Source organism: Etheostoma cragini, chromosome 16 (assembly GCF_013103735.1).
Source record: "Etheostoma cragini isolate CJK2018 chromosome 16, CSU_Ecrag_1.0, whole genome shotgun sequence".
In the NCBI taxonomy this organism is placed as follows: domain Eukaryota; kingdom Metazoa; phylum Chordata; class Actinopteri; order Perciformes; family Percidae; genus Etheostoma; species Etheostoma cragini.
Genome location: NC_048422.1, coordinates 17523841 through 17549757, shown reverse-complemented (window position 1 = coordinate 17549757; position 25917 = coordinate 17523841). Strand labels below are relative to the sequence as shown.

Genomic DNA, 25917 nt, shown 5'->3' with positions numbered 1-25917 from the left:
CGAGAGGGAGAACACGCATTACCTGTGTCCCTAAATAACCTCCGCCCTTCACAGGGCCATGACGTAACACCCATTACACATAGCTCTCTATAAATACAGCCGCGCAGGGTCGACGAGGCTGCTGCTACTGGTGGCTAAGAAGCACATAGACACTGGGGATTCTTCTTCTTTGAGGAGAGGATTGAGAATTTTTAATCCAGACATAAAGGCGAACCCCACATTGTTGGCTTCCATCAAATGGCAGAAGGCACCGTGTACAATCTAAGCTTGGAGGAGGATAAAATTGAAGGACAACACTTGTTGGGGGGGGCATCTAAATATTTATCCAGACAGAAATCCGTTTACATACCATTGGTCTGAACATTCAAGTCAAGTGTCCCCAGCAGACAAACATACTGTAGTACCCTAGCAGAAACTTCACTGGAGGCCAAAAAGTGCCCTCAGTGAAACTTGGCCAACCTGATATATGTGGGAGCAGCAGTTAGAGTGGGAGGCTAATGGAGGACATTGCTATGTGACATGTCAAATACCAATCCCCTCAATAAGGCTGTTATGTAAGCATCTGGGCTTCCTGTCCTGTCCCTCTCTTTGGCCAGAGACATTTCCTCCAGAGGATCTTACTCATGCACACTCTCACACAGAGGAATAATAATGCACAAGAAAGAAAGGAAGAAGGCCTGGGATTCTCTTACAGGAGCCTAGCTGAGAATGAGGCGGATGTTTCAAACAAAATCCACCTTATACAAAAGGTATACAGCTTATTGTTTGGACATGCTGAATTCCCCGGGCCTCCTGCTTTTTGTCACGTTTTGAATCAGCAGTTCAGCTCATCACACAAGAGTCTGTGTCTGGTTGACATGCAAAGAATATATGCATGGGTCAAATAAATGTGTTTCTGGAACTTCTTTTTTGTGCAGCCGCGTTATATTCTCAATATCTTATTTGTTGTCCTTCACGGCTCGGATACAAAGCCATTTGTGTTGCAGGCAACTTTGGGATGTCCACTCATCCTACACATTGTTCTCTAGTGTTGTTACTGCAGCTGCCTTCTCCCATTTAGTGGTTGTTCAATCATGGCTTTCTGAAAAATGGGCTCCATCATTCACTGTGCAGTTTGAGGCATTATGAGAGCTCCCACTAGCTTTGCTCCCATCACTAAAATGTATAAACTGCACAGTGCACATTGTATTGTTACTGAGACACATTGGAGGACTGTAAACGCTGATCAGACTGCTGTTGAAGATACTGACAACATATAAAACCATCACTCATATTCATGTGCTGTTAGAAAGTTGTATCCTCCCACTTAAAAAAGAAAGCGTTTTGATAACTGTCTAATCATATGTGCATGTGCAGACATGGGGAAAACATATATGGCTTATACATGGCATCTTTTCTTAAAGCATTTTTTTGACATTTTGGGAAATTATTTGCTTTCTTGCCCTGAGATGAGAAGGTTGATAACACTGTAAGATTTGTCTGTTGAATATGAATCTACAGCCAGCAGCTGGTTATCTCAGCTAAGCATAAAGACATAGAAAGTTATTCTCTTGATTTTAGCCTCACTCCTGAGCATAACCCTAAAAAACTGCTTTCTTTGTGGGCAGTTTGTCTTTCAACAGCTGGATGTGACCGTCCATCTCTTTTCTTAACAACCATTGGGTCAAACTTAGAGATGTTAGCCATCACACTTAGCATTTGGCAGTCATGAAAGGACAATATTTTCTACAAACTGCGGGGTTCACTGAACTAAACACTCTCCAGAGTGTTTTTCTTAATGAGCAGTCTGTGAAAATCCCACACACAAGGGGAACATCCTTGTCAGAAAGTCCAATGCCCCCTTTAACAAACCTGATAATTATAAAGACATCCACTTTGAGTCTGCTGCAGCTCTGGCAGCCCAAACTCTGACAGCACCTCCGGCAATGTTACCTTGGGAAACCTGGTCAGTGACCTTTTTCTAATCCACAAAGACAACTTCAAACCTTTCAACATTCTGTTAGAGGGTAAAATGATGTTTCTTCTGCTTTGAAAATCAACAGGAGTGTGCATTGTTACTTTAAATCTATTTGACAGCCATTCAGACTTTCCTTTCCAGCACCTTGTCACAGACTTTCAGAGGAAAGGAGTTTGAGTCTGTGTTTGAGGACACAATCCCCAAAGTGTTCCGCTTCCAGCTTCTGCCAGTACAATGGAGCTGCTCCTAAATTTTCTGTGACATCTAAAGAGTCTTTTCAATCACAGCTTTCCTACGTTATCCACACAGAATTCATCCATGCCTACTGCCTTGACAGTGTGTTTTCTAACTATCTCAGCAACCTCTACCAAGGAAATGTTCTTAGACTTTATGGTTATTCTTTTTCTACTCAAATAAAGGATGTGTCTGTGGGGATTTCTTTCCCAAACTACTTTTTACATCTTCAAACTATTTCCCCAGTAGATTCTCAGCATTTCCCTTCCTCTGCAAAGACACGCTGAGCAAAGACACGCTGAGCAATACCTTTGCCTTCTGGGACACCAAATGGTGAATCCAGAACTCATCCAGATAAATCAGAAAAATCATCCTGTTATCTACTACTCCCAAGCTTCTGCTTTAGCTAGGGTTAGGGGTATCAACCAGCAGGACTTTTAGCTTCCACTTCCTACTAGCTTTGGAGCAAAACTCCAATTAGCCATGGAACAGGCTAATAGGAGTTGTGCTCAAAAGCTAGTTCGGAGCTAGTAGGCAGCAGGTTTTTTGACAGGAAGGATGGTGAGAGATTTTAGTTGGCATCCAGCCCTGTCTTTGTCTTTTTTTTTTAATTAAATAATTTTGTTTCAATGATGCAAGTGAAGTGTTGATCAGTTTACAAGATGTTTCCCATCACAGTTTAGCGTGTTAGCATGCTAAAATGTTTTGACATTAGTACAAAGACCAAGTGCAGCTGAGGGTGATGGGAATGTGGTTAGTTTTGCAGATATTTAGTGATAAACCAAATAACCAGACACATTTTAAATGTTTACCTTATTGTGGTGATAGAAGAAAAGATAACACATAAGTTATCCTGAGAGGTATATATGTGTACCAAATCCCATTGGAGTCCATAATAGTCGAGATAGTTTCCTTACCACAAATGTCAACCTCATGGTTGAGCTAACGGGTATAAATCCAGGTCATCTTCAAAGTCATTCAAACGTATGTATTGTCATCTGAGGAACAAAACGTGTGGGTTTAGAATATTAAGGAACGTAAACCTGTCTGACCTCATGACCTAATTCAATATTAAAAACTTCAGCTTTTGACTGTTTTCTCATTACTGCTGCCAGGACATTGATAGCAGCAGGGCGAGTCGATCCAATGGCCCTCTGCCTCTTTGTAAATGCTGGTGTGCTAAGGATCATAAATTCAGCTATCAAGAGAACAACAACAAGGAATGTCTCAGAGGCCCCATAGGAGAAATGTCAACAGCAGCAGATTGCTCTCCTCCAGGAGGCCATATGCCGCTGGGCCACAGACAGCACACTGGAAAAACATAGATGTGCATAAACATGTCACACACACACACACACACACACACACACACATATATACACAAACTACACTGAGAAGAGAGAGAGAATAGAGAAATTCAGTTTTTGACCTTTTTTAAAATGTCATACTACAAAGAAAGTTCTTGAGAGAGAAAGGACACAGGCTCTGAACAAAGTGTGTGTGTGTGTGGTGTTTGTGTGTGTGTGTGTGTGTGTTAGGGGGGCGGGGCGGCATACAACTGAAGATAGTCAATGCTTTTATGTGCAAAATACAATCTTGTCACTCACGTTTTTACGGGCTTGTTCATTTTTGACACAATATCCATACATTTCCCTGCTTACCCTCTTAATGCGTGCCTTGATAATGCTATCTTCCTCTTGGATTTATGATGCATTGGAATCTGTGGGGGCACTATACATCCAACTGCTAATTAAATCAGTATATCAAAACCTCTGAAACAGAAAGCTGGTTCTTGTTTATATCCTATGTGTCAGATTAATTTGATCAAACTTGTGTATGTTCTAGCTATGCAGTGAAGTGGGTGTATGAGGTGGAGAAGTAATTTCCTGGAGCTTTTTCATTTATGACAGCTGGGAGGGGTTTTCTCCCTGGGATTCTTGGCGTTTGATGACTAACCCTGCTGTAAAATAGTGTATTTTATTTAAATTAAGATGTTTTTTAATAGTTTTTTTCTCAATTGTTTTTCAGATACTTTTACTTTTATCTTTTATCATCTTTATGTTCCCTTTGACATTTGATGCGTATCTTGTACATTGTACTGCCACACCTTTTTCTTTGAAAGCTCCTCTATGTGAACTATTTCTTAAACAGTGTTTGATTACTTTAATTGCATGCACCTGATCTGTCTTCACTGTGGCTGTACAGTACTCTTTATTCTTCTGCTTTATCTGCTTGATCCTTTCCATATGTATGTTTAACCCATTTTCTCGTGTCTCTTGTATATACTGTCTTTATTACTTTTATGTATTAAATAAAGCACTTTGACTCAATACAAACTCAATACAATAAATAATAGGAAGCTTTTAAAGTTCCTGGTTTTGTGTGCAAACTAGTCGCTTCTCTTTGGAGGATGCCTTGTGATAAACTGAAAATTAAGCTGTGAGCTGATTGTGAACTTAAATTAGTCCATTGTCTTTCAAGCACTCCCTAAATACTATATAAGTGTGTGCATTGTAGAGCTACTGATAAGCTAACATGAAAAAATAAAACTTGATTATAAAAGTCATATGAAACTAATATTCTGTCCACTCAAAAAACAAAAACATGAGCCGCACCAGTGGTCATCGAACCTGATTAAATAAAAGAGATCACACATACACTAGAAAACTACAGATTTATATATTTTCAAAAGTACTCCACTGGGGGCTTAAACTGATGCTTGAGAGGTAAAAACTCTGTAGCCTACTCTGTGCTCCCCCCCCCCAAAAAGCTGACTTGGGCCTTTTTCATTTATTTATTCCACCCATCCATCTTCCTATCGTCAACTTTAGATGCTTTTATGCCACATGCCAGATGAACAGTAGGCCTACAGTGGTCTGTGGTCTTCTAAGTGCATATCTGTCTTCACCCTCCAATTGTAATCGTTTAGTCATTACTTTTTAATTAGAAGTCTGGCTATAGGTTTAGGTAAGATTAGCATGTTGTCCTGATAAAGCACATTCCTAGACTGATCCTCCAATGACAGTTTGTTTTAAATGTTGATGATAATTCATGTTTTTTGGTCCGAACAAAAATCTAAAAATAAAATACATGACAGAAATTTTCATTTATTAACCAGATAACTAATAACGAATAATAACAATAAGTAGGGTCTCTATGCTACAGATCTTCAAATGTATAGGCTACCTACTTAGGCTACCGTTAGGTCTATGGTAATACCCATAGGTAATACGAGAGTGAAGATCAGACAGCTGTAATCACGATAGAAGAATGTGTGTGTGTGTGTGTGTGTGTGTGTGTGTGTGTGTGTGTTTGTGTGGGGCCACATGGTGGTACCAAATGACCTGCGTGTCAGAGAGCACAGGTCAGGCTGAATATTTGCGATGCTAGCGTTAGCAGTTGCAGCAATGAGCAATTGTTATTTTAGTTTAAAAGGGCAAACAGCCGAAGTTGTCTTTAATTTGCTTATATGCAACAAAACTGCAAAGAGGACTCTAAACGAGCCACGTTAGTCGTAGCCATAGCCTTTATATTAATATTAACAGTGCACAGTTATAGCCTACTCACCGTGACAGCAGGCTTTTAAACTGAAATAAGGAGTGGAGTAACCATGTTCTTTCTAACAGCAGGAGAGGAATAACAGAAAACCTGGACTTTCTTGGCAAAGAACATGATGGCTGGTTAGGGGAGAAGGCTAACTTTACATAGTAAGACAAAGTTTTGTTCCTACAAATAACATTGCCTTGTTAATAGGGCAATACAATTAGTCACATTTGTATCTAAATTGCAATATGTAGGCCTAATAGCTAGTGAAATATCCAAAACGCAGGGGGTGCCATTTTGTTAAAGGCAACATATGTCAAACCGTTCTGAATTAAGTAGGCCTGGGTTATTGGTGCTGCAGAGACATCCCAGCCAACAAATCGCCTCCTACAGACTGAAGAAAAAATCTTTGTTTGGTAGCCTACATATCCTCGCTAAAAAAACACACATCATCATTTAACCATCATTTAATTTGACTATTTTTCAACAAAAATGAGAAAAATTAAACAAAAATGATCATTTACTCCAATAAAGCTAATCATATCGCAATGTCAGTCAACAATTATCGCAATTAGATCTTTTCCTCATATCGTACAACCCTACTCATTAATAGCAATCAGCTGTAAAATCGGTGCTGATCGTGTCTTTGTCACCCGTGTCCGATGTCTGACATTTCTCAGGTTCTACACAGAGCTTTCGAACAATAGACAGGTCCGGTTTGGTTCTGGGAAGAAGACTACTTTTCTGGGTCTGTTTGGTTTCGAGCACGAATATTTGCACCAACATTTGTCAAAACGTCTATACTCTATCATCTTCTGTGCATGTCTGACTCTGATTTGCTCACACTGTACCACGGCTGCCAACTCACATTTACATTGTGATTATCATAACTCAATCACACAAGACACATAGTTAATAACACATCCACCTCAGTGACATATGACACTGATAAATCTCTGCAGAGGTCACCAAGGTGGCTCTACATAGCTATCCATCAGGAATGCATGTCACGCCAATGATGGAGAGATATTCACGGACGACTCAAAAAACACATTCACACAGGAAACTCATTAAATGTTATCTCTGATAAGATTTGTATTAGTAAAACCAGACTGTAAAAAACTGCAGTAAAATAAAGGTACGAAGCATTCTGACTAAAAAAGTGAACTCAAGGTCCACCAAATGGCTTTTTCCAGACCTCTCAACTGCCTATCGCAGTCTACATTAGTGGATAGAGTTTACTCAGTTATTGCTCAGCAACTGTTGATTTCTGTTTATTTCTGTACTAAATAGTCGATGAAACAATTCCCCCACTAAAATACCAACAGTGTAGACTATAATACAAGCGATTAAAGCATTTGTAATGTATGAATTCAATCATGTTAAACTAAAATTAGAGTGAATGTTAGAAACAGTAAATTTGGCACTACATGTCATTAGTGTACATGTGTGTAGACATTAACTCTCAGCACAAAGACTAACATCTTGAAGAATTTCTGAAAATGTATGCGTTAGTGCATTGCTTCCATTTGTGACAACATATGTCTATGTTTATTTACAGTACGTCTTGTATATGTTAAATGCAGTGGGTACATTCCTCTTTAAAAGCTGTACATATATGTACTTTGCAAATAAAGGATATCAAATATGAAAATGCACTCCCATTTGATATACATAGACTGGACTGGATCAGGGGACTATCGCCAGTACTGCAGTTCCTCAGAAAACCACATGAGGGCACTATCGCCTCTGATTAGACAGGGGGCTCTGAGCATTTTCTTCATCCCAACTTCACTACAGCACTGTGTCAACTCAAAAAGAGGAAAGGCCTAGATATAACCTTACTTTGTACAATAAGCTGAAGCCAAAACATGTGACCTTAGATACTAGAGAGGAAACTGTTCAGGTATGTACTATAGACTCAGGCTTTGCCCTGTAAACAGCCATTATGCTTGAGGCTGTCCACATGCTCATGGCAGCGTGATGCCAAGGTTCTCCCATGAATGAAGGGACGGTGGCGTCTGGGTTGAGCCAGAATACATTCCCATAATTCAGCAGAAACCGAACGAGAGACAGAAAGAGAAAAGGGTGTGTGTGTGTGTGTGTGTGTGTGTGTGTGTGCATGTGTGTGTGTGTCATACTGAACTCTGCAGCCAAAAGCATTGTGTTTATTAGAGCTTAGGGATAGAGCAGTGCACTGCTTCTCCATTAAAATCACAGCAGGGAGTGTTTCCTGTGTCTATTCTTGTTTTATATGACTGGGATGATGAATCACAGTTGGATCAACACGGAGAGTGACATTTCGCTACAGGTATTTATGTAGCTTTGACAGGTAAATAAATTAAGAGTCTGTGCCTTTTTGACTAACCTCATCATAGCTAAAGGCAGGCCCTGTCTGCTCACTGTATTGCAGTATCATGGCCCAGATCCAGTTATACCACACAGCTGTATTCAGATCATACCTTACTCTGTGGAGGATTCACCAACATCAGATAATACTGCACACTGATCCCGAGCAGCAGGATGTTCTGATATGTTTTCCAGATGTATGGACTATGAGTAAGCCATTTTTTTTATGCTGTCAGTGCATGAGAGTTACTCTTAAGAAGCTACCTTTTTCTGTGATCCCCTTTAGGAAGTTGCAGAATTTAGAAAAGTTTGCAGGTGCATCCAAATGTGGCTACACAGAAAAATGTCTTTTGTCATAATGTGCATGGCATCCTGCATGACAGCTGTACTCGTGCATTTTGGTTGTTAATCCCTGTTCACTTTAGCACAGGCCCATGTGTGCTTGCACATGTTGTAACCTGTCGGTGTGATAGAAGAATACTGGTGCTTAGTCTTGGTGTGGGCGAGCAAAACAAAAGCCCCACTGTGTCACTGACACTGTCAGACAGTTAATAATAAAGACATGTTTCCAGTCTAAATATTGTTAGCCACGTACGTGATGAATCTGCTTCATAAACCCCCTCTTTTCCGCACTCAACATCCAGATGTGGATGAGTACAGTGAAAGAGACAATGACAAGAGAGAGGAAGAGAAAAAGCATTAGAGTGTGCACAACACGGTTGAATAAAGGTCGCAGATGTTTTTCTGAAAAGATTGATCTCAACATTTTCCAGGCACAGAGTAGGGCGACCGACCCTGTTTTTTAAGGCCGAAACCAACTGAGATAGTGTTGTGGGCCAATAGAACGCTCATTCAGATAATCAGCAAAATTCCAAAAACCACACCGATAATTGGCTAGGATCGATAATCGGTCTATCACTAGTACAGAGTAACTAAGTAAAACTCTCCGGAAAATCTAAAAATAGTCTGTAAGCAGAGTGTCCCTCCCTGCACAGATGTCCCGATGCTGCTATTCAAGCACCCGGCACACCCTATTCCTAGCTTGTGTTCAGACCTCACCAGCACCCTTGAGAGACAACGGGTATCTCTGTACAATTCTGACTTCCACCCCATTTCCCTTGCACCAACCCCCCCATCACATCCCGTCCCTCTGCCTTCCCGAGACTGTCCTTGTGTTGTGTTCAAACTGCACAGCCTCATTTAGACCAGTGGAATATATGTGTTGTGTTTTCCTTTCATTTGCTCTCTCTGCTTCTCTAAGACCTCTTTATGTGCTGTCGCATAACAAGCCATGTTCTTTTTTTCCATCAGTAGTAGGGCGTAGTGGATGTTTTAGAAAGGCAAAAACAGTTTAATAGTATTAGTGGGATTTTAAAGAATTCTGTTGGTGTTTTTTTTACAGCTTATACAGTCTGGTCCAGAGGGGGAAAAAAAGATGAAAACTGTTTGTAGTGGCGGAGACTAGGTAAACTCAAACATTAAGGGCCCTATTTTAATGATCTAAGCGCACGGCGTAAAGTGCCTGGCGCAGATGCGTTTAGGGCGTGTACGAATCCACTTTTGCTAGTTTACCACCGGAAAAAAAGGGACCCATGCGCCTGGCACACGGATCAAATAGGTTGTACTTTGTGTCTTAATTAATCGTAGGTCTGTTTTGGGGGTAACATGCAATAAACCAATCAGAGTGTCATCTCCCATTCCCTTCAAAAACCAGATGCATTTGTACCTTGGAACATTGCTCTTATCATGGCTGATTTTGCTGATCTGATGAAACTGATCTGCTAGTGCGTATCATATCATAATACTATTTCACATAGTAATATTTTTATTTTTATTCTCTTGCATGTTTGTGTGCATGCTGTGAACAAGCCCAGGGGCATTTTACTAATGCAATGTTAAAATAGCAATGAAATACTGTGTCATTGACTTTAGATCAGGTTTTGTTGGTCAATGATGAGATCAATTTCTGCTGCCTCAAGATAGAAATACGTCAAGAATGCCCCTGAACGCACCTTCTTGTAAGACACAGAGATGGGCACAGTTGCATTTGCTATTTAAACAGTTTGGGTCTTAAACTACCAAAAGAACTTGCGTCGGGCTTTGCGCTGTGCTGCGCCAGGTGAAAGATAGGGCCCTAAGTCTCATAAGTCAGGAGAAATTGAAAAGCTGTCAATACATCACATATCACTAGAGGAAAAAACAAATCAATTCACACAACCAATTACTTTTCACATGCTTTACGTGTTAAAGCATATACTGCAGCACCTGCAAAGAGGGAAATGAAAATGAGACCCAAACGGGGCACATTGAGTCAGTGAGGCATGTAGAAGTTTTACTACAAATTAAATTGGAATAAGACTGATGGTAACCTTGTTCAAATATTTGACTGTCTTCATCCTTAGAAAAGTTGGTTAAAATATATAATCACAACATTAATGTGATCTAATCTGGATGTCCCCAATTCTCTGCAACGTTTTTATTTTTTTAAAGATTATATTTTTGGGACATTTTTGCCCTTCATTTTTACAGGACAGCTGAATACAAGTAAGGGGAGAGAGAAGGCCCCAGGTTGAAGTCCAAACCTGGCCGCCTGCGCAGTAAACCTCTATATATGGGCACCGCTCTACCAACTGAGATATCTGGGAGCCCTGCAAAGTTAAACCTATGTTCTGGTCATGCATTTCAGTAGTAATGTTAGGTGTGGAATTATGTGCCACACACCATTTCAATTACAAGCCTCAGCTCTGTAGCTGTAATGGTTGCGTCAACAGCATAAAAATACCATACTAAAAACGTATTATTTGTATTATAGGAATTTATCAGTTGGAGGGTAGAGAAGTGAAAATGTAAAGTTTTGTCTCTGAAACGTCCCTTTTGTTTCTCTAATGACAGATGTTTTTTTCTGCTACAAGCTTTATCTAACCAAGTATTGCACATATTCAAAAGCATAACTGATTATTTGGACACTTTTTCTTAGATCCATATGGATGGTGTCAATCATCAGGCCCAGGCAATACAACTGTAGTTGGTCCCAGGACGCCAGACTATGGCTGCTCCCCTATTCCGACTAGTTGGTGTTGAATGCATAGGATACGTTACTTGTTTGTGTAAATGTATTTGGCAAATAAAGGTAATAATTACATAACCTGATCTGAAAGGTGATCAAACAGCATAAAAATACTATCTAATCCCCTCATATCTAATGCTTTTAGACACTGAATGCTGATTTATGTTGAGGACGCTATTTTTGTTCCACTACATGTGTGCTGATACATCAAAATGTAATTTTCTACCATGGCATAGGCACACAAACATCTGTCAAAGTGTTAAATTGTTGCTCGAGCACAACCACCACTTCCATCCATGAGAACAATGAATAACTAGTGCACTTTTTCAATGTGAACATGGAGTGGCAGCATGAAATTGTTTCAGCAGGGAACGGTTAATCCTCATCTGATGTGGTAACTATTAAAAAAAAAGCAAATTAATTTGCATCCAAAAACTAAAGTACCATTAAGATTAAGCCTCTGACACACCTGAACCTTTCATTTGTCAGTTCTGGACAACTGCCCAAACTACTTATTTAATTTTGGCTCACTCTCAGCCTTTTCATTACCCTTTTACTGACAAATGTCAGTCATTATCTGCCAGGTCACACTGTTTTTCAGTTTCTGTGTGTCCAATGGGAGCCACAAATCATGTGAGAATATGGCTTGATACTTATATGTTGGTTTCCCCTGAGAGAAACTGCAGTGGATACACACCAGGGAAAAGATGATGTGACACAAAGTGCATAAAATGCACACATCCGGTGTCTTCTGCAATGTTTTTACTGTAGACGGATCAACTGGTGCGGCTGCTACACTCCGCTACTGTATCTTTTACCAGCTGTCTCTATTTCCCCAGTGTGCATGTGTGTTTTGAATATCTATTCCATAGACTCACATTCCTGGCACCACTCTGCCTGGGAAAATACCCCACTATTCCTTTGTGTTGTTCTCGGCCATGTTTCCATTCAGTCTCCTGGCGTCTGCGTGTGTGTTCGTCTTTGGGTTGATGTGTTGGAGTGTTTGTGGTCAATGGTTTAAGTCAGCTTCTGAACTAAATAGTTCAACATTTTGGGAGGCCCACTTATTGGTTATGTTGCCGAGAGTTAAATGAGATGATTGATACCGCTCTCCTAGAGTTGTGTCAAGATTCTAATCTAACTCTCGGCCACAAAGTGAAGGAGTATTTGTCCCACAAAAATTCTTTAAAGAAAAACAGTAGACTAACAGTAACAATTAGACAAATAAAAATTACCTCAAACTGCATATGATGGAATATGCAGTTGATGGTCAATGTGGATTAATGTTGGGTCTACCAAAGTATGAACGTGTCCATTGGTTACCTGTGATAAATGTTTGTTGAGAAGGAAATGTGAATGGACCAATAGAACTATATTTTCTTGATAATGTGGAAATATTAATTATGTAATAATTATCAGTCCCTCCAGGATTTGTCAATGTCGCAATTGCGCCAATTCACGCAAATTCAACCAATCACTGTGACTTGGGTGCAACTTGCAATTTTGACCAATAACCACAGTTTCCCGCGACATAAACCGATCCCAGCGGTCCCACATGCCAGACTTTGTGTCCGTATGTGACTCTGAGAGCCAATAACCAAGCGCGAGTACATGGCCATGTTGATTTCCTTGTTTAACAAGACGTGTGTGACTCAAACATCTCACATTTACTAACAAAACATACAACAAAAGACAAAATGTGAAAAACGAAACATTTCAGACCGTCCTGCCAACCTGTATACATTTTAACATCAATGTACACTGTAACGTTTTTTCCCTCTGATGTCGCTGAGACGGCTGCTGTTTCAATCCTGTCAGCTCTCTGCAGCGGTTGGGGCTGCCCCCCCCCCCGCAACTGACACACACACACACACACACACACACACACACACGGTGGATGCATGATAAACCAGAGATGAGACAGACAGGATGACCTAAATTGAGGACAGCAAAGCTCGTTTTTGTAAGTACAATGATAAGTTAAAGTACTTAATCAAACCGTATTAATGTGTCTCAGCCCAGGATAGGAGACTAAGTAACAATGTAAAGCTCAACAAGCCACTGACACATATGTTCAAATTTAATTCATTCAATAAAGAAACATTTGCAGCATCCTGAGCCTTTTTGGTAAGGTTACTAGGAAAACTCAGCCTAGAGTAGTTTTATTTTTTTAAAGAACTATACATACATGTTTTTTCTCTGTCTTGTTTTGTTTTAGATGTTGTGTGGACCACAGGAAGAATAGTTGTTATTTTGGTAACAACTACTGGGGATCCTTAATAAATAAACAAAAATCTCCATTTTATAACTCTATAACTTCATATGTATATATGCAATCCAAGCAAACATCACCCAAATAAAATGGTTAACATTGCATTTGCCATTAAAAGCAGCATGTATAAAACCAGATGACTTTCACAGAGTGCAAGACTTCACCCAAATTTATTTGCTGCAGAATAGAGTGATAAAATAAAACATGTGTTTTTGTTCCTGGTCTTGCTCCAGTCAACTTTGCTATCATCATTTTGTCCTTAGTAAAGATAAAAGGTGATCAAGTTGCTCTCATCTTACCTGGAATGACCTCAAAGAGAAATTTCCCCCCTTCATCACCGCTGGTTGGATGCTCTGTAACTTTGTTTCCAGGTAAGAAAATGGCTCCCTGTGGGGATCAAAGAAAGGGCTGATGATGAGATGCAATTATATCCCAAGACTATTTTAGTTAAAAGTTTAAAAACTCAATCCTGACTCACTAACTGGCTTTTGGTTTGTAAATCTGGGTAAGTAAGAAATAATTATGTTGGATGGATAGATACATATACTTTATTTTCATTGGATGTTTAGAACAGATACAAAATGGTCCGAACTTGTGTACGCGAGTTTTTGCGTCAGTGTGGAATTGCGGTGCAGCATATAATCAGTTAAACAGGAGAAGGAGAAGTCATCAGTAGATCATTTATCAGCAATGGCAGATCTGGCTCTTTTAGAAGACCTCTATGCGCCAGTACAACAGTGCACACGTACACACACGGGCCATGGCGGAGTGCTCTATCAGATTGATTAAGGGCAGATGGAGGAAAACAGGATGCCGTGAATGTAGCGGTGGAGTCAGATGACCCGATTCCCAGAGAACAGTGTCCAGCACAGCCCCAAATGGGGGCTATAAGAAGGAGACAGGATAATAGCCTATTCCTTGCTTTTAAAGGGGATAGTGTTTGGCAATGATATTCCAAACAGGAAACAAGACGATGCACAACATTTTTATTCATTCTTTAGGTTTTTGTATGTCTTTTAAAGTGTTGTTAATGGCCACAAGTGAACAATTTCTTTCAGTCATTGACCGACATGTTTTCAGGAGACAGGGTCGGCGTGGTGGTCCAACATGAAGGGCAGGGGACACGTGCTCTTCCTCACCGCTTCTGACTAGAATAACCTAATAGCCTTGAATATAAAAACTACATAAACACTGCTTCTGTGTGTTTAGGCCTAAGAGATTGCAAAATAAGCCTGTATATTACTGTTAGGAGTTTACTATATACGTTTCAAGGATGTATGAATTAAATAAACTTGAGCTGGAGTCCCATTAACCACAACAACACTGTTGACCGCATCAGTGATCTCTTTACATTCTGCATTCTTTACACAGCCTTCAATTCCAGTTTGTAGGCTGCCAAATAGTACACAGTTACTGCAAATGATCCTGAGATGTCAGGGTTTTAATCCCCACCTCTGAAAAGAGCCGCTTCTTAGCCGGATTACATCTCACCATGTAGTAAATTGTAGGGAGAGGCCTCCAAACAGAGAGTATATTGGAGCGTGATATTTAAATTACCATTGTTTTCAACCGCTGCCTTTATCAATGTATGACCATTCTTAAGCTGTGATTGGTGTGATACGAACGTTTCATGAATCACGCGTAAAGCCTGTCGTAAGATGATTTCTGCGCTCATATCTGCGCATATTTTTTATATCTGTTTCCATGTTAGGTTGATAAGTGATCTATAACCGTTCACTTTGCACAACCTTAGCAGCTCAGCAGGACACCAACTGTCATGCATCATCACAGAAGAAATATGTTTAAAACACTGACACGTTAATCAAAGGATTCTGCATATGTCTTATCAGCATCTCTGCCGGCTGAGAAGGTGGTGCCTGGGTCCCCGGGGAGGGATCTGGATGACGAAGCTGTGCCGTTATAAAATGTGGCAAAGTGGCAGCATCATAGAGGATCACCATCTCTCTGCCTCAGCTCTGTCCACATTGATTCGTCATCTGTGTGACACTGAAGGCCAGATATGTTCTGCTTTAAAAAGCAGGAGCATCATCTTCATCAGCTTTTTGCCACAGTCAACCTCTCAATACCAATACCAATTACTGTCGAGTCGTAGACAGTAGTGTTGAGTTTTAAAAAAGTTAAAATGTCTCAAGGAGCCAGGTTAGAAAAGTATGCATACCTCTGTCCCCCATTTTTCTCCTCTTTTCTTCTGAATGTGAAGAACCACAGGTCAAGTCTGGCATTTAACAAATGGAAAGGGGTTTCCTCCTAAACAACAAAAGGTGGCCTACTGTCTGCCACCCCCTTGGGTCTTAGTCTAGGCTAAGACAATACAATGCTGAATAAACTATAGTTTCACATTTACACCACAGACCCTTTTGCTCTGAAACCAAAACGACCCCCAAAGGGGCAGAGTTTGAAGGCTTGTCCTCCCCCATTGGACAGCAAAGATGCGCTGCATGTTGCCATGCCAACGACGGCCCAATGAGAATGGATTTGAATGCACCAGGTGAAAAAGAACAGCCCCCCGGTGCAGGGGATACATGTGTGGGATTTAGTAATTTTCAGCACTGGTTTCACATGACTCCATCATGGGGGAAGCATGAATCCGGTCCGCTGTCAGCTGCAGTGTTACCATTTTAGTTTTGTGTCTTATTGTCTTTGTCTCATCATCTTCATCATGCTGTTGCATTAAACCTTTTCTTAATTCTCATCCAGACCCTCAGCCTCTTTCCTCAGAGATCCGATCGAACGCGATGTTAGTTAAGAAATTCTAACAGCAGTCAATTCACTTCGTCAACAACTCCGCCCGGTTGTCCCTCACCTTACGCTTTCTTTGTGTTGGCATTCTAAACTCTGTTCAATTTATTTATGAGGTTAACTGCTCCTCATATCTCTGTAAGTAAATCCAGAAAGCTAGCTAGACTATCTTTCCAATCTGAGTTTTTTTTTTTTTTTTGCATGACTAAACCAACTTTTGAGTGCACACATGTTCCAAAACAAGTTCTTTTCTAAGGCTATTTTGCAGAGGCCCTGTTATTGCGTCCGACGCTTAGCGCTGCCCAAGAAGATTCTGATTGGTTTAAAGAGATGCCAATGAACCAGAGCACAGGTTTCTTTATTCCAGAATGCAGTGTGGACTAGCACTGTGGAGAAAGATGTGGCAATGCGAAAATAAGTCTTCAGTGCATCAGAAGAGATTTAACTTAACAAACATGTTTTTGGTGTTGGGAGGAAACCGGAGCAACCGGAGAAAACACACGCAAACACAGAGAGAACATGCAAATTCCACACTTCAACTTTTCAGTAATCACTGTGTAGATTTAATGTTCTTCCCAGATCACAGTTCCTCACTTCATTTAGTCTTCCCCCAATAAGAGTGACTATAAAAAAAGGATTACAACACAGCCCACTGCAGTTTGACCCTTTATGCAATCAAACAGTGACTTTTACTTGTTTAACAACTCGGACATCAGTGTCACAGTGCCACATCTGACAGTCATTAGGGTGCTGTCTGGGTTAATGTTAACGCAGACAAGATGTGCACTGGTGACATGCAGCATCAGTATTTGGAACCACACACATTAACAGGAACTGAGGGGAGTGAGTTGCCTTCCTGCTGAGAGAGAGAGATCTTTATTGAGCCATAACTGTGACAACCAGGAAGCGCTACCTGAGGCCCCAGATGAAGGGACATGCTCTGAATTGGAGGAATGAGGGGGGGGGGGGAGAAAGCTTTTTTAATGTGGTTGTCAGCAATAGAATCTGCTCAGCTTTAGTATCTTGAGATTAAAAGCTTCTCTGAGAGTTTTTTTTTTCAAGTTGTCATTTACTGATTCTGGGGTAACAGGAGACGACTTAAATGAATTGTGTATGCGTGAGATAGATAAAAAAAAATGTATGTGCCTTTTGGACTGTATGTATATTTAAAAATAAAATGAAAAAGAACCTGTATATTCCCTCCTTATTGTAAAGCCACAACACCGCTGACATTCTTTCCCTCAGTTTCAAAACCACAGTTACACTTTCCATTCTGACATCTTCCCTGGTGGCCTGTTGTTTGCCGCAGACAAACCCAAACACAGACAGTAGTAGAGTAATATTTACCAAGCAAAGAGTATGGTAGCCTGCAAAAAAAACTATACCGGGGTGTTTTCTGCATTTTTATGTTGTCATTAACAAGGATGAGGTCATTTTTTGGAAACAATGTAATGACACAAACCCACTTAGCTTTTGTTCTCAACCAAAAATCTCTACACACATATGGGACAGAAGAGGCTCAGAGGAATCTGTTTGAGGAAAGCAACAGCAGGAGGCTCAGGTTTTTAAGCAGCAGCCCAGCCTGTCAAGGGGGCTGTTTCTGAGGCTGTGTCCAACGTACTGTTGGACACAGCAAACAAAATCAAATTTGGATCGTTTTCTCAGACTGCAAGGAAACACCAGAATACTGACTGTGTGACTCCAGCTCTGTGGTAATTGGCTGCAGCAATTAAATCAAATGTGACGTCCTCTTTTGCTCATAAAACCCGACATTTTACCTCAGTGAACATTCAAGTTTGTTTATGAGTATAGTGACAGATACAGGGTGAGTGTAATAGTGTGTGTCATTGTTCCCTGCAGCTTTGAATGTTTACTTAATTACCGCTCAGGCCAGATTGGCTTTCTCAGTGAAATGACAGGAAGATGCAATGGGACATACAGTGGGACACCAAAACATTACCAAATATATATATCATTATAATTTTCTTACATAATAAAGAAAAGGCTGCGATGGTTTGGTCAGCTTGCAAGATGCTTGAAGAGTTTCTCCCTATGCAGTTTGATACCTTATGTGTCGGGGAACTTTCTGTTAACGCAGCAACATTATCATTCATTTAGAGTTGTGTTTCTGGCCACCTAGTTTATATCAACAACATTTCGTATCAGGGATTGTTCTCTGCCGCCAGATGTCAGTCACCTTCTGCTTACTTTGTGTTGCAATTTTAAGGACTGTGGTTAACTGCTCCTCATATCTCTGCAGAGTAAATCCATACAGCTTAGACCATCTGTCAAATTTGTTTTCTGTAGCACTTCTAAAACAACTTTTTAATGTACACGTTCCATCAAACAAGCTCCTTCTCGAGGCTATTTTGCAGTGGAACCTTGGCTTTGTTCAGCGCCTAGCGCCGCCCAAAACAATTGTGATTGGTTTCAAGAAATGCCAGTTAACCAGAGCACATTTCTCTTCCAACCCCCGAATGCTGTGTGGACTAGCCAGACCTTCCTTTGCAGCGCTGTGGAGGAAGGTCTCGCAATGTGAGACTACTGGCCACCTAAATGAATCTAAGTTCAATTCTCATTCTTTTTTTAGCTCTGTTTTTGCTCTCCTCCAGCTTGTGAAGAAAATATCTGTCTCTTTAGCTGCTAAACGCTAATGTTTACCAGGTAGTTGCTAACTTGGTCTGCCATTTTGTGCTGACCAGGTAGTGTACAGTTGTATTTTTAGCCTTTTTGCTGAAAACATCAGCCTGCTGCGCCAGAAAATGACACGATGAGAGCAGAGAGTGTGAACCAAAACAGTGAAATTGTACATCAGAAACGCATGAGCTCTGAGAGAAGGTTAACTTTAGAGTCAAGTGATTGTTCTCTGACCTGTTTTCCATATAAGCAATGATGTGATCCATTGTTAATATTATAGTATTATAGCTGATAAAAGCCGCTTAAAGAATACAAATTATTAGGCCACCAGAATCTGTCCTGGCAAGCAAATGATCCAATTGAAGTTAAGAGATAACCTTGGTTTGTTAAATAATGATCTGGACTGATGAATGAGTGTAGGAAGCAGGACATGTGGCCAGATAATGAAATGCAGAGCAATATATTTGTGGAGCAGAAATTGATTTCAGATTGCAAACAGTTAAAGCTCACACTGAAGTCAACCAAAAATGATTGGTGTAACAGGTCGTTTAAGTGCTCTTTAAACCTTGGCTGGTTGGTCAGCAGGCCTTTTATCCAATAATTACTGTTCTCCAGCATCAGTGACCTCTCAGACACAGGAAGTCCGTCTCTGTGGGAGACCTGCAGACGTTACCTATATTTTTTTTGTTGCTGTGTGGACTAGGAAGAGTGTAAGTGCATCTGTCTGTCTTTGTGTTTATTCTTTTCACAATCAGAGTCTACTTTTGCTCTTTAAGACTCTTCTTTTCAAGTGGAAACAAGTTATTAACGGTTGTTCTGCTCTGATCGCTCCACTGAGTCCATCGCTTCAATAAATGTCATCATTATTTCACAGTTATAAAACAGGTAGCTCTGACATTCAGCGCCGACATGCCAAAAGCCACTCAGTAAATCCACAGCTGCAACTGCATAACATTCACTAAAATATTAATATGCCAATCAAACGCAATAGAGTGGAAAGAGAGGACTCCATTAATTATTATTTACTTGGTGTAATTTAACTGTGGGTAAATAATGTGAGAAGTTAGACATTTTAAACCAGGAGACGATGATGCAGAGAAGACTGAAATAAACAAGAGGAGAGTTAAAAAGTTTAAAGTGCAAGGCTGTAAACACTGAACCGAGTATGTGAAGCAGACATGATTTTTAATATTGAAAAGTAACGTACACAAAGGGCTGTTGTGAGGTGCGGATCATTGGAGGTAGACTTAAATATGAGAAAAAAGTTTAAAAAATGCTAGATCCATATGCATTTATCAATGCAACAATGGTTGTTGATTTTGAAGATGGCCTGAGAGGCCATGCATGTTTATTTCTGCTTGCCGTTTGTTTGGGTTTTATTGCATGTACTGTTTTATGCATGAACTGTTGTGGATATACCACTTTAACAAGACTGGAGCTCCTCCCCCTTTAACTCTCAGAACTGACTAATGACCTAAATGCAGGACAGGTGTGAACACCTGTGCTAAATGGGAAGCAGGTGTGGTAGGGTGACTGTGCAGTGAAAAAGCAGAGCAGGGCAGAGCAGGGCATACCCACTGGCACGGAGGACAGTGGAAACAGAGACGAGCAGACGGGCCGGAGCAGTTGCCGATGGGACAAGTTGTCAGAAGTGCGTGTGAACGCGTTGTGGCGCAGACTGGACTTCGTCCTTATAGCCCGAAGCAACAGGGGGGACTGCAGCCACCCAAATGAGACGTTCAACGCATGAGCGCAGGTAAGTGAAGGAAAGTCCTCCAGTTGTACTCTGGGAGTGTGTGGAAAAGAACTGTTTTGTATCTTACTTGACTGAGCGCTGCCTTTGTTTTCCCCCAGTGTCGGCCGTGTGGGCAACGCAACGCGGACAGGCGCACGAGAAGAACAACCAATAGATCGACATAACTACAGACTCCAATGGACATTGGGAACTCGTGGTAAGGCAATTGCTTCGCAATACTAGTTTTATTTTTTTTTAACTTGTGTTTTTTTTTTGACGAACTGTTACAAACTTTAGCCTGTTTAGAACAAAGTGCTACATTTAAGTCACTGTCTGGTCTGGGTCCATTTTGATTTGTCAGTGGAAGAAATATTGCTTTATTTTTTTATTTTTCTTCTCTAAACGTACACCCCCAAGCTCCTGGTGTGACATTTCTGGCGTTGTCGGCAGGATACCAGCTCCACTGACAAAAATGGACCAAACACAAGTAGGCTACTAGAAACCATCCACCAGTATGGTGTAGCAAGAGTCCAGCAGTTATGGCTCAGTTTGTCATGCCCTGGTTGCCCCTGGGCTGTGTGGATACCGAAGTTTGTTGGAGATAGAAATACATTTGGCGAATGAAGGGTTCAGGTGGAGGCCATGGGCTCCAGGACTAACTGAACAACAGCAGGCAGAGTTCTTGCTGGGGGCTTTAGAAGAGTATGCTAAGCGTAAATTGCTTCTTGTGCTACCAGGACACCGGAGCCAAGGTATTCCAACAGCTACAAACCCTGTATGCTGAACCAACCCCCAAAGCAGTTGAGAGCAGCTTTCTTTTTTTTTTTTTTTTTTTTTTTTTTTTTTTTTTTTTTTGTATGTAGACATCGAGCAGAAGAATGTGAGTGCTTATATATTAAGACAGAGTTTCTTTCCAGGTGGCAGGAGCAAGATACAGGTGGGATAGAGGACGGAGCGGACCTGCTGTTGGACCAACTGATGGTGGGTGGGGGGGGGGGGGGGCTACGTGCCGGACCCATCAAACTGGAGTTGAACCGTCGGCTCCGATCATCTGACCTTCAGTGCAGCCTGTAAAGAAGAGGTGGGATTTTTGAGCCCTCCATACCACTGAGGGCCAAGTAGTGGGGGCTGTTGGACAAGAGGAACTGTCTGTGCTACAAGAGAGTTCGACATTGATCAGTGAGTGCCCCGATGTTACAAAGATGAAGGAAAAGGCAGTGCCATTTGTGTTAGATACAGGGTTGCAGGTTACTCTTCTCAGTGATCGTTTGTTTAAAAATCGCTAGCAGGTAGGCTACCTTCCTACCGGCTCCTTGGTTGACTCTACGGGCTGCGAATGGCCTGAAGAGTCTCTATATTGGTTTTGCTTTTGTTTCCTGTTGAACAGGAAGCATCAATGTGCCGGCAAAAGGGGTAATAATTGTTAACGATGAGTGCTTGGGGCCCACCAGGGGTATACTTGGTATGAATATTATTAACTCTGTCAGGCTCCATTTTTATTTGTCAGTGGAGGGAATATTGCTGGTATAGTTTTTTATTTTATTTATTTTTTTATAAAAAACATACACACCAGCTCCCGTGTGTGACATAAGCAGAGGATCCTTTGCAGCCATGTTAATTGTCATATTGGTTCTCAATCAACGTGGTAAAGCAATTGACTTTTACCTTGGCTGTATCATCTTGCAAACCCGCACACCACACAGAGTGCTCGTCCCGACCACACCAGGCAGCGAGAGCAACGTGAAAAGGAGAATTGTATCAAAGAAGCAGCCGATTCCACCTAGGGAAGCCTAGGTTCTTCTCTTGCGCCTGTCCGCGTCACATTGCCCATGTCGTGCCAATTTAGGCCTACTTCTTCCCGCCAGGATTTGTATCCCCTGGCCGCGGGAGCGTGCATGCAGAGTGGAGAATCTGCTGCCTTTAGAATTGTTTAACGCCTGCACTTTGAATTTACCTGTTAATGGAACAAATAGCGACGTGGAAGACTCAACAGGGTGTTCCATAGTTACGTGGGTCTCGGTTATCTACATAAATACATCTATTTATCTGTTACGTTAAGGCAACGTGTGAATTGTTTATACCGTTGTTAAATACTGTGGATTAATCAGGCCTATATGTCCTCCCTGTCCTGTAACGTGATTTCTACTAATGACACATGTACGTTTGTGTGGAAAGCCCGCTTTTATTAAGCAAGTGTAGGAAGGCATTCGGAAATCAATGCACACGGGGCAACAAGCGCCATTACCTCCATAATAAGCGGTTTTAAATTCAAAATGTTCAATGCCTTATCGCGCTGATGTGACCGAGCCCGACCCGAACCCGAGCATCCTTTCTAAAAATCTGTTCGAGCCCGGCCCGTCGGGTCCCGTCGGGCTCGGGTCGGGTATCCATCCTCTAGTGTGTGTATTATATCTGATTTAATCTTTTTACGGTTATTGCTTTTGGTCACCCAATTATAGTCAGACTCATGCGCTACCTCCCCAAAATAGTGGCATGTCTGTCAGGTCATCTGAGAGGAAGAACCGACAGCGGCAACCCTGTTTATTTTCGTAATGTGTACATTGATAAAATTCAGACAACTGCATATTGTATTTTGACAGCAACTGTAAGAGTGTTTCTTTCATTAACCAATACATCCTATTTAAGCCTAACACTTACCACTCTCTTGGAGGAGAGTCATGGCAATTTGCAGACTGTATTGATGTCCTGTTGACATGCAGGGAAATCTACTTGTCCGTCTTTTTTTTTTTTTTTTTTTTTTTTTTTTTTTTTTTAAGTAGCTCTGCAAACTTAGAAAAATGCCAGTTTTCAAGTTAATACCTGTTAGCCACAGGTACTAGCCTACAAAGTTGTAGGCTACACTGTGTTTTAATGGCTTTAAATATGCTAGTTTTATGTGATAAATGTGCTAGTTTGGTAAAGTGTCTTTGCCTGGTCTTACCATGTAAAGCACTATAAAAGTAATATTTAGCCTACTTCGCATTAAAAGTGAGCAGAGGGTATAATATTCCTCTGGAAATGGGCCATAGTGACTACACTTAACTTCAAACCCTTATTCACAACGTGAGAACATGTTTTACAAATCTCTATAAGCTATGTAATTCTTTGTACAATTGATGTTCATACAGAACTAGAAAATAAGTGACTTCAATACACGCTGGGAGCATTTGTAAAACAGCATTATTTTTTTTTAAATCTTGTAACAAGTGACTGCACCAAAATAAAAAATGAAGTAGCATTGTGGTGTTCCCGGCGTGACGAATGTAAACTACAGTAATGTGAATATAGGCCACGTTATTGGTCCAGGGATGTGAGACTAATTGAGAAGGTAATGAAACCAATGTAGCTGTAATAGAAAACATTGGGCCTAGATGTTAAGGAGTAACAAACACTGTCCTTTCTTAGAGGAGGCTAAGCAACAAGAAAATGAAATCATGAATGTATTGGTCACTGACCAGTCTGCCAATAATATCATTGCACTTAATCTTCGCAGCGCGTCTTGAAGCTGAGACCACAAACGGCGCTGCTCATCTCTACTTTTACAGAGAGTGGACACCGACGTGACTCACAGGTCTGCCAGTGGGCAGCGGCCGCACGCCAGGCAGCCTTGAAATGGTAGGCTACCGTCCCACCGGGGAGAGTTGTACTCTGCATCTGGGTACCAGTGCAACCCTTTCTAACCATCTAAACGGCTTTAGAGTTTAAATCAAACTCGCGACAATAGTGACAAGAAGGCCAATGCATGTTAATAAAAATAAAGCAGAAGACAACAGAATAACTGTTAAACACGTTTATTTTGGATCAGAGCGGCAGCTGATTTGACACACGAGACTCCAGGATTAATCTTAGCCTGTCTGTCATCCTGCTCTGGACCAGGCTAGCCGCAAACCAGGAATCTCCATGGTTACTTGGCTGGGTTTAATTCAATCTGGTTTCGTGCAACAGTGTCAAAGCTTAATTCATCCAGGATAACTTGAATATCCCGGCTTAATCCCTTATCCTAGTTTTGTGCAGCAGGCTCCCGGACATGGGCGTCCTGCCCAAGCACCCTGCACATCTGTAAAATAAATACGGCTGTCACGTTTTGGAGATGTGTTGGCTACAAAGACAGGACACCCAAGAACATTAGTAGTTTTGTATATTGAAATACTATACTAACATTTCTCAGCTGGAGATGGGGGGTCTGCTGTGGAGCAGCTGGATGCCTTCAGGGTGCGGCTGGTGGAGATGGGGTCTTCTGTGGAGATGGGGTCTTCTGTGGAGCTGCGGCTGGTGGAGCCGCTGGATGCCTTGGGGCTGCTGCTGGTGGAGATGGGGGGCCTGCTGTGGAGCAGCTGGATGCCTTCGGGCTGCGGCTGGTGGAGATGGGGTCTGCTGGGGGGCTGTGGCTTGTTGGGGGCTGTGGCCAGTGGGGCTGCACCCTTCTGAGGAGCTGTTGTAGCACCCATTGGAGCGTTGTGTTTGGTTTTATCCCCCCAGTGTGGCACTCTGGGTTTTTCCTTATATTATGTTTAAGCTGGTCAATGTTAATTTTTTTGCAGGAGTGCTCAATTTTCGTCCTGCAGGTCAGCACTTTTATGTTCGATTGTCATCATTATGAATGGACCTACAAAATTTGCTTCAAATTTCCCCCCTTCGTTTGTTGGCTCCTAGTGTTTAGCCTTAAAACACTGTCCCCAACTTGGAAGAATGGAGTATTCTCAGTAGGTTTTTTTTTTTTTTTTTTTTGTCACTTGGCCAGGTTTTGTCAAATATGTCTTGGGCCACAACTTCCTGCCCCACAACGTCCTCCACAGTACTGTCACGCTATAACCAAATTACATTTCCATTACACAAGGGCGTGTTATGCATGTTTGTGACATACACATCTAGAGCGATGTAAATTAAAAAAAAAAAGTATGGAAATATATGAGAAACTAACCATGTAATGCTCAGGGACTTCTGATGGATATCAAGCCTCTCTGGCAAACATTAGATAATAGGGCCAACATTATTTTTATTTTTTTGTTTGTTCTGAGACCAAACATTACAGCATACAGATAATTGTCCCAAGTATCTGGATGCTGATCCACCAGTTTGCTCAGGACTCTAGGAATGAAGACAATTTCAAAACATTAGATTTATGAAATAATCATGATATTTGTTGCCGGGATCTTCTTTGTAATTTTTATATATTTCTCTGGATGCCATTTCATAGTTAATATTCCATAGAAGACTATAATGACATAAGTATAATCTTAATGTAGTAAAACAAAAAAATACCACCAAGGAAATGAAAATCTTTGTTATAGAATAATATCATACAGTTAATTTGTATTGCTGACTTAGCCACTTGTTGATATCAACTGACATCCCAGGCCAGT

General features: G+C 41.1%; 1 protein-coding gene across 4 annotated transcripts in view; it reads right to left on the bottom strand.

The window, feature by feature from the left end:
• The window catches only part of arhgap24 (Rho GTPase activating protein 24), an 81104-nt gene that overhangs the window by 28513 nt on the left and 26674 nt on the right, over positions 1–25917 (bottom strand). For all 4 annotated transcript variants that reach the window (XM_034897130.1, XM_034897129.1, XM_034897131.1 and 1 more), the window contains one exon: positions 13722–13809. In XM_034897130.1, coding sequence (XP_034753021.1) covers positions 13722–13809 — 88 coding nt within the window. The remainder of the gene's footprint in view (positions 1–13721; positions 13810–25917) is intronic.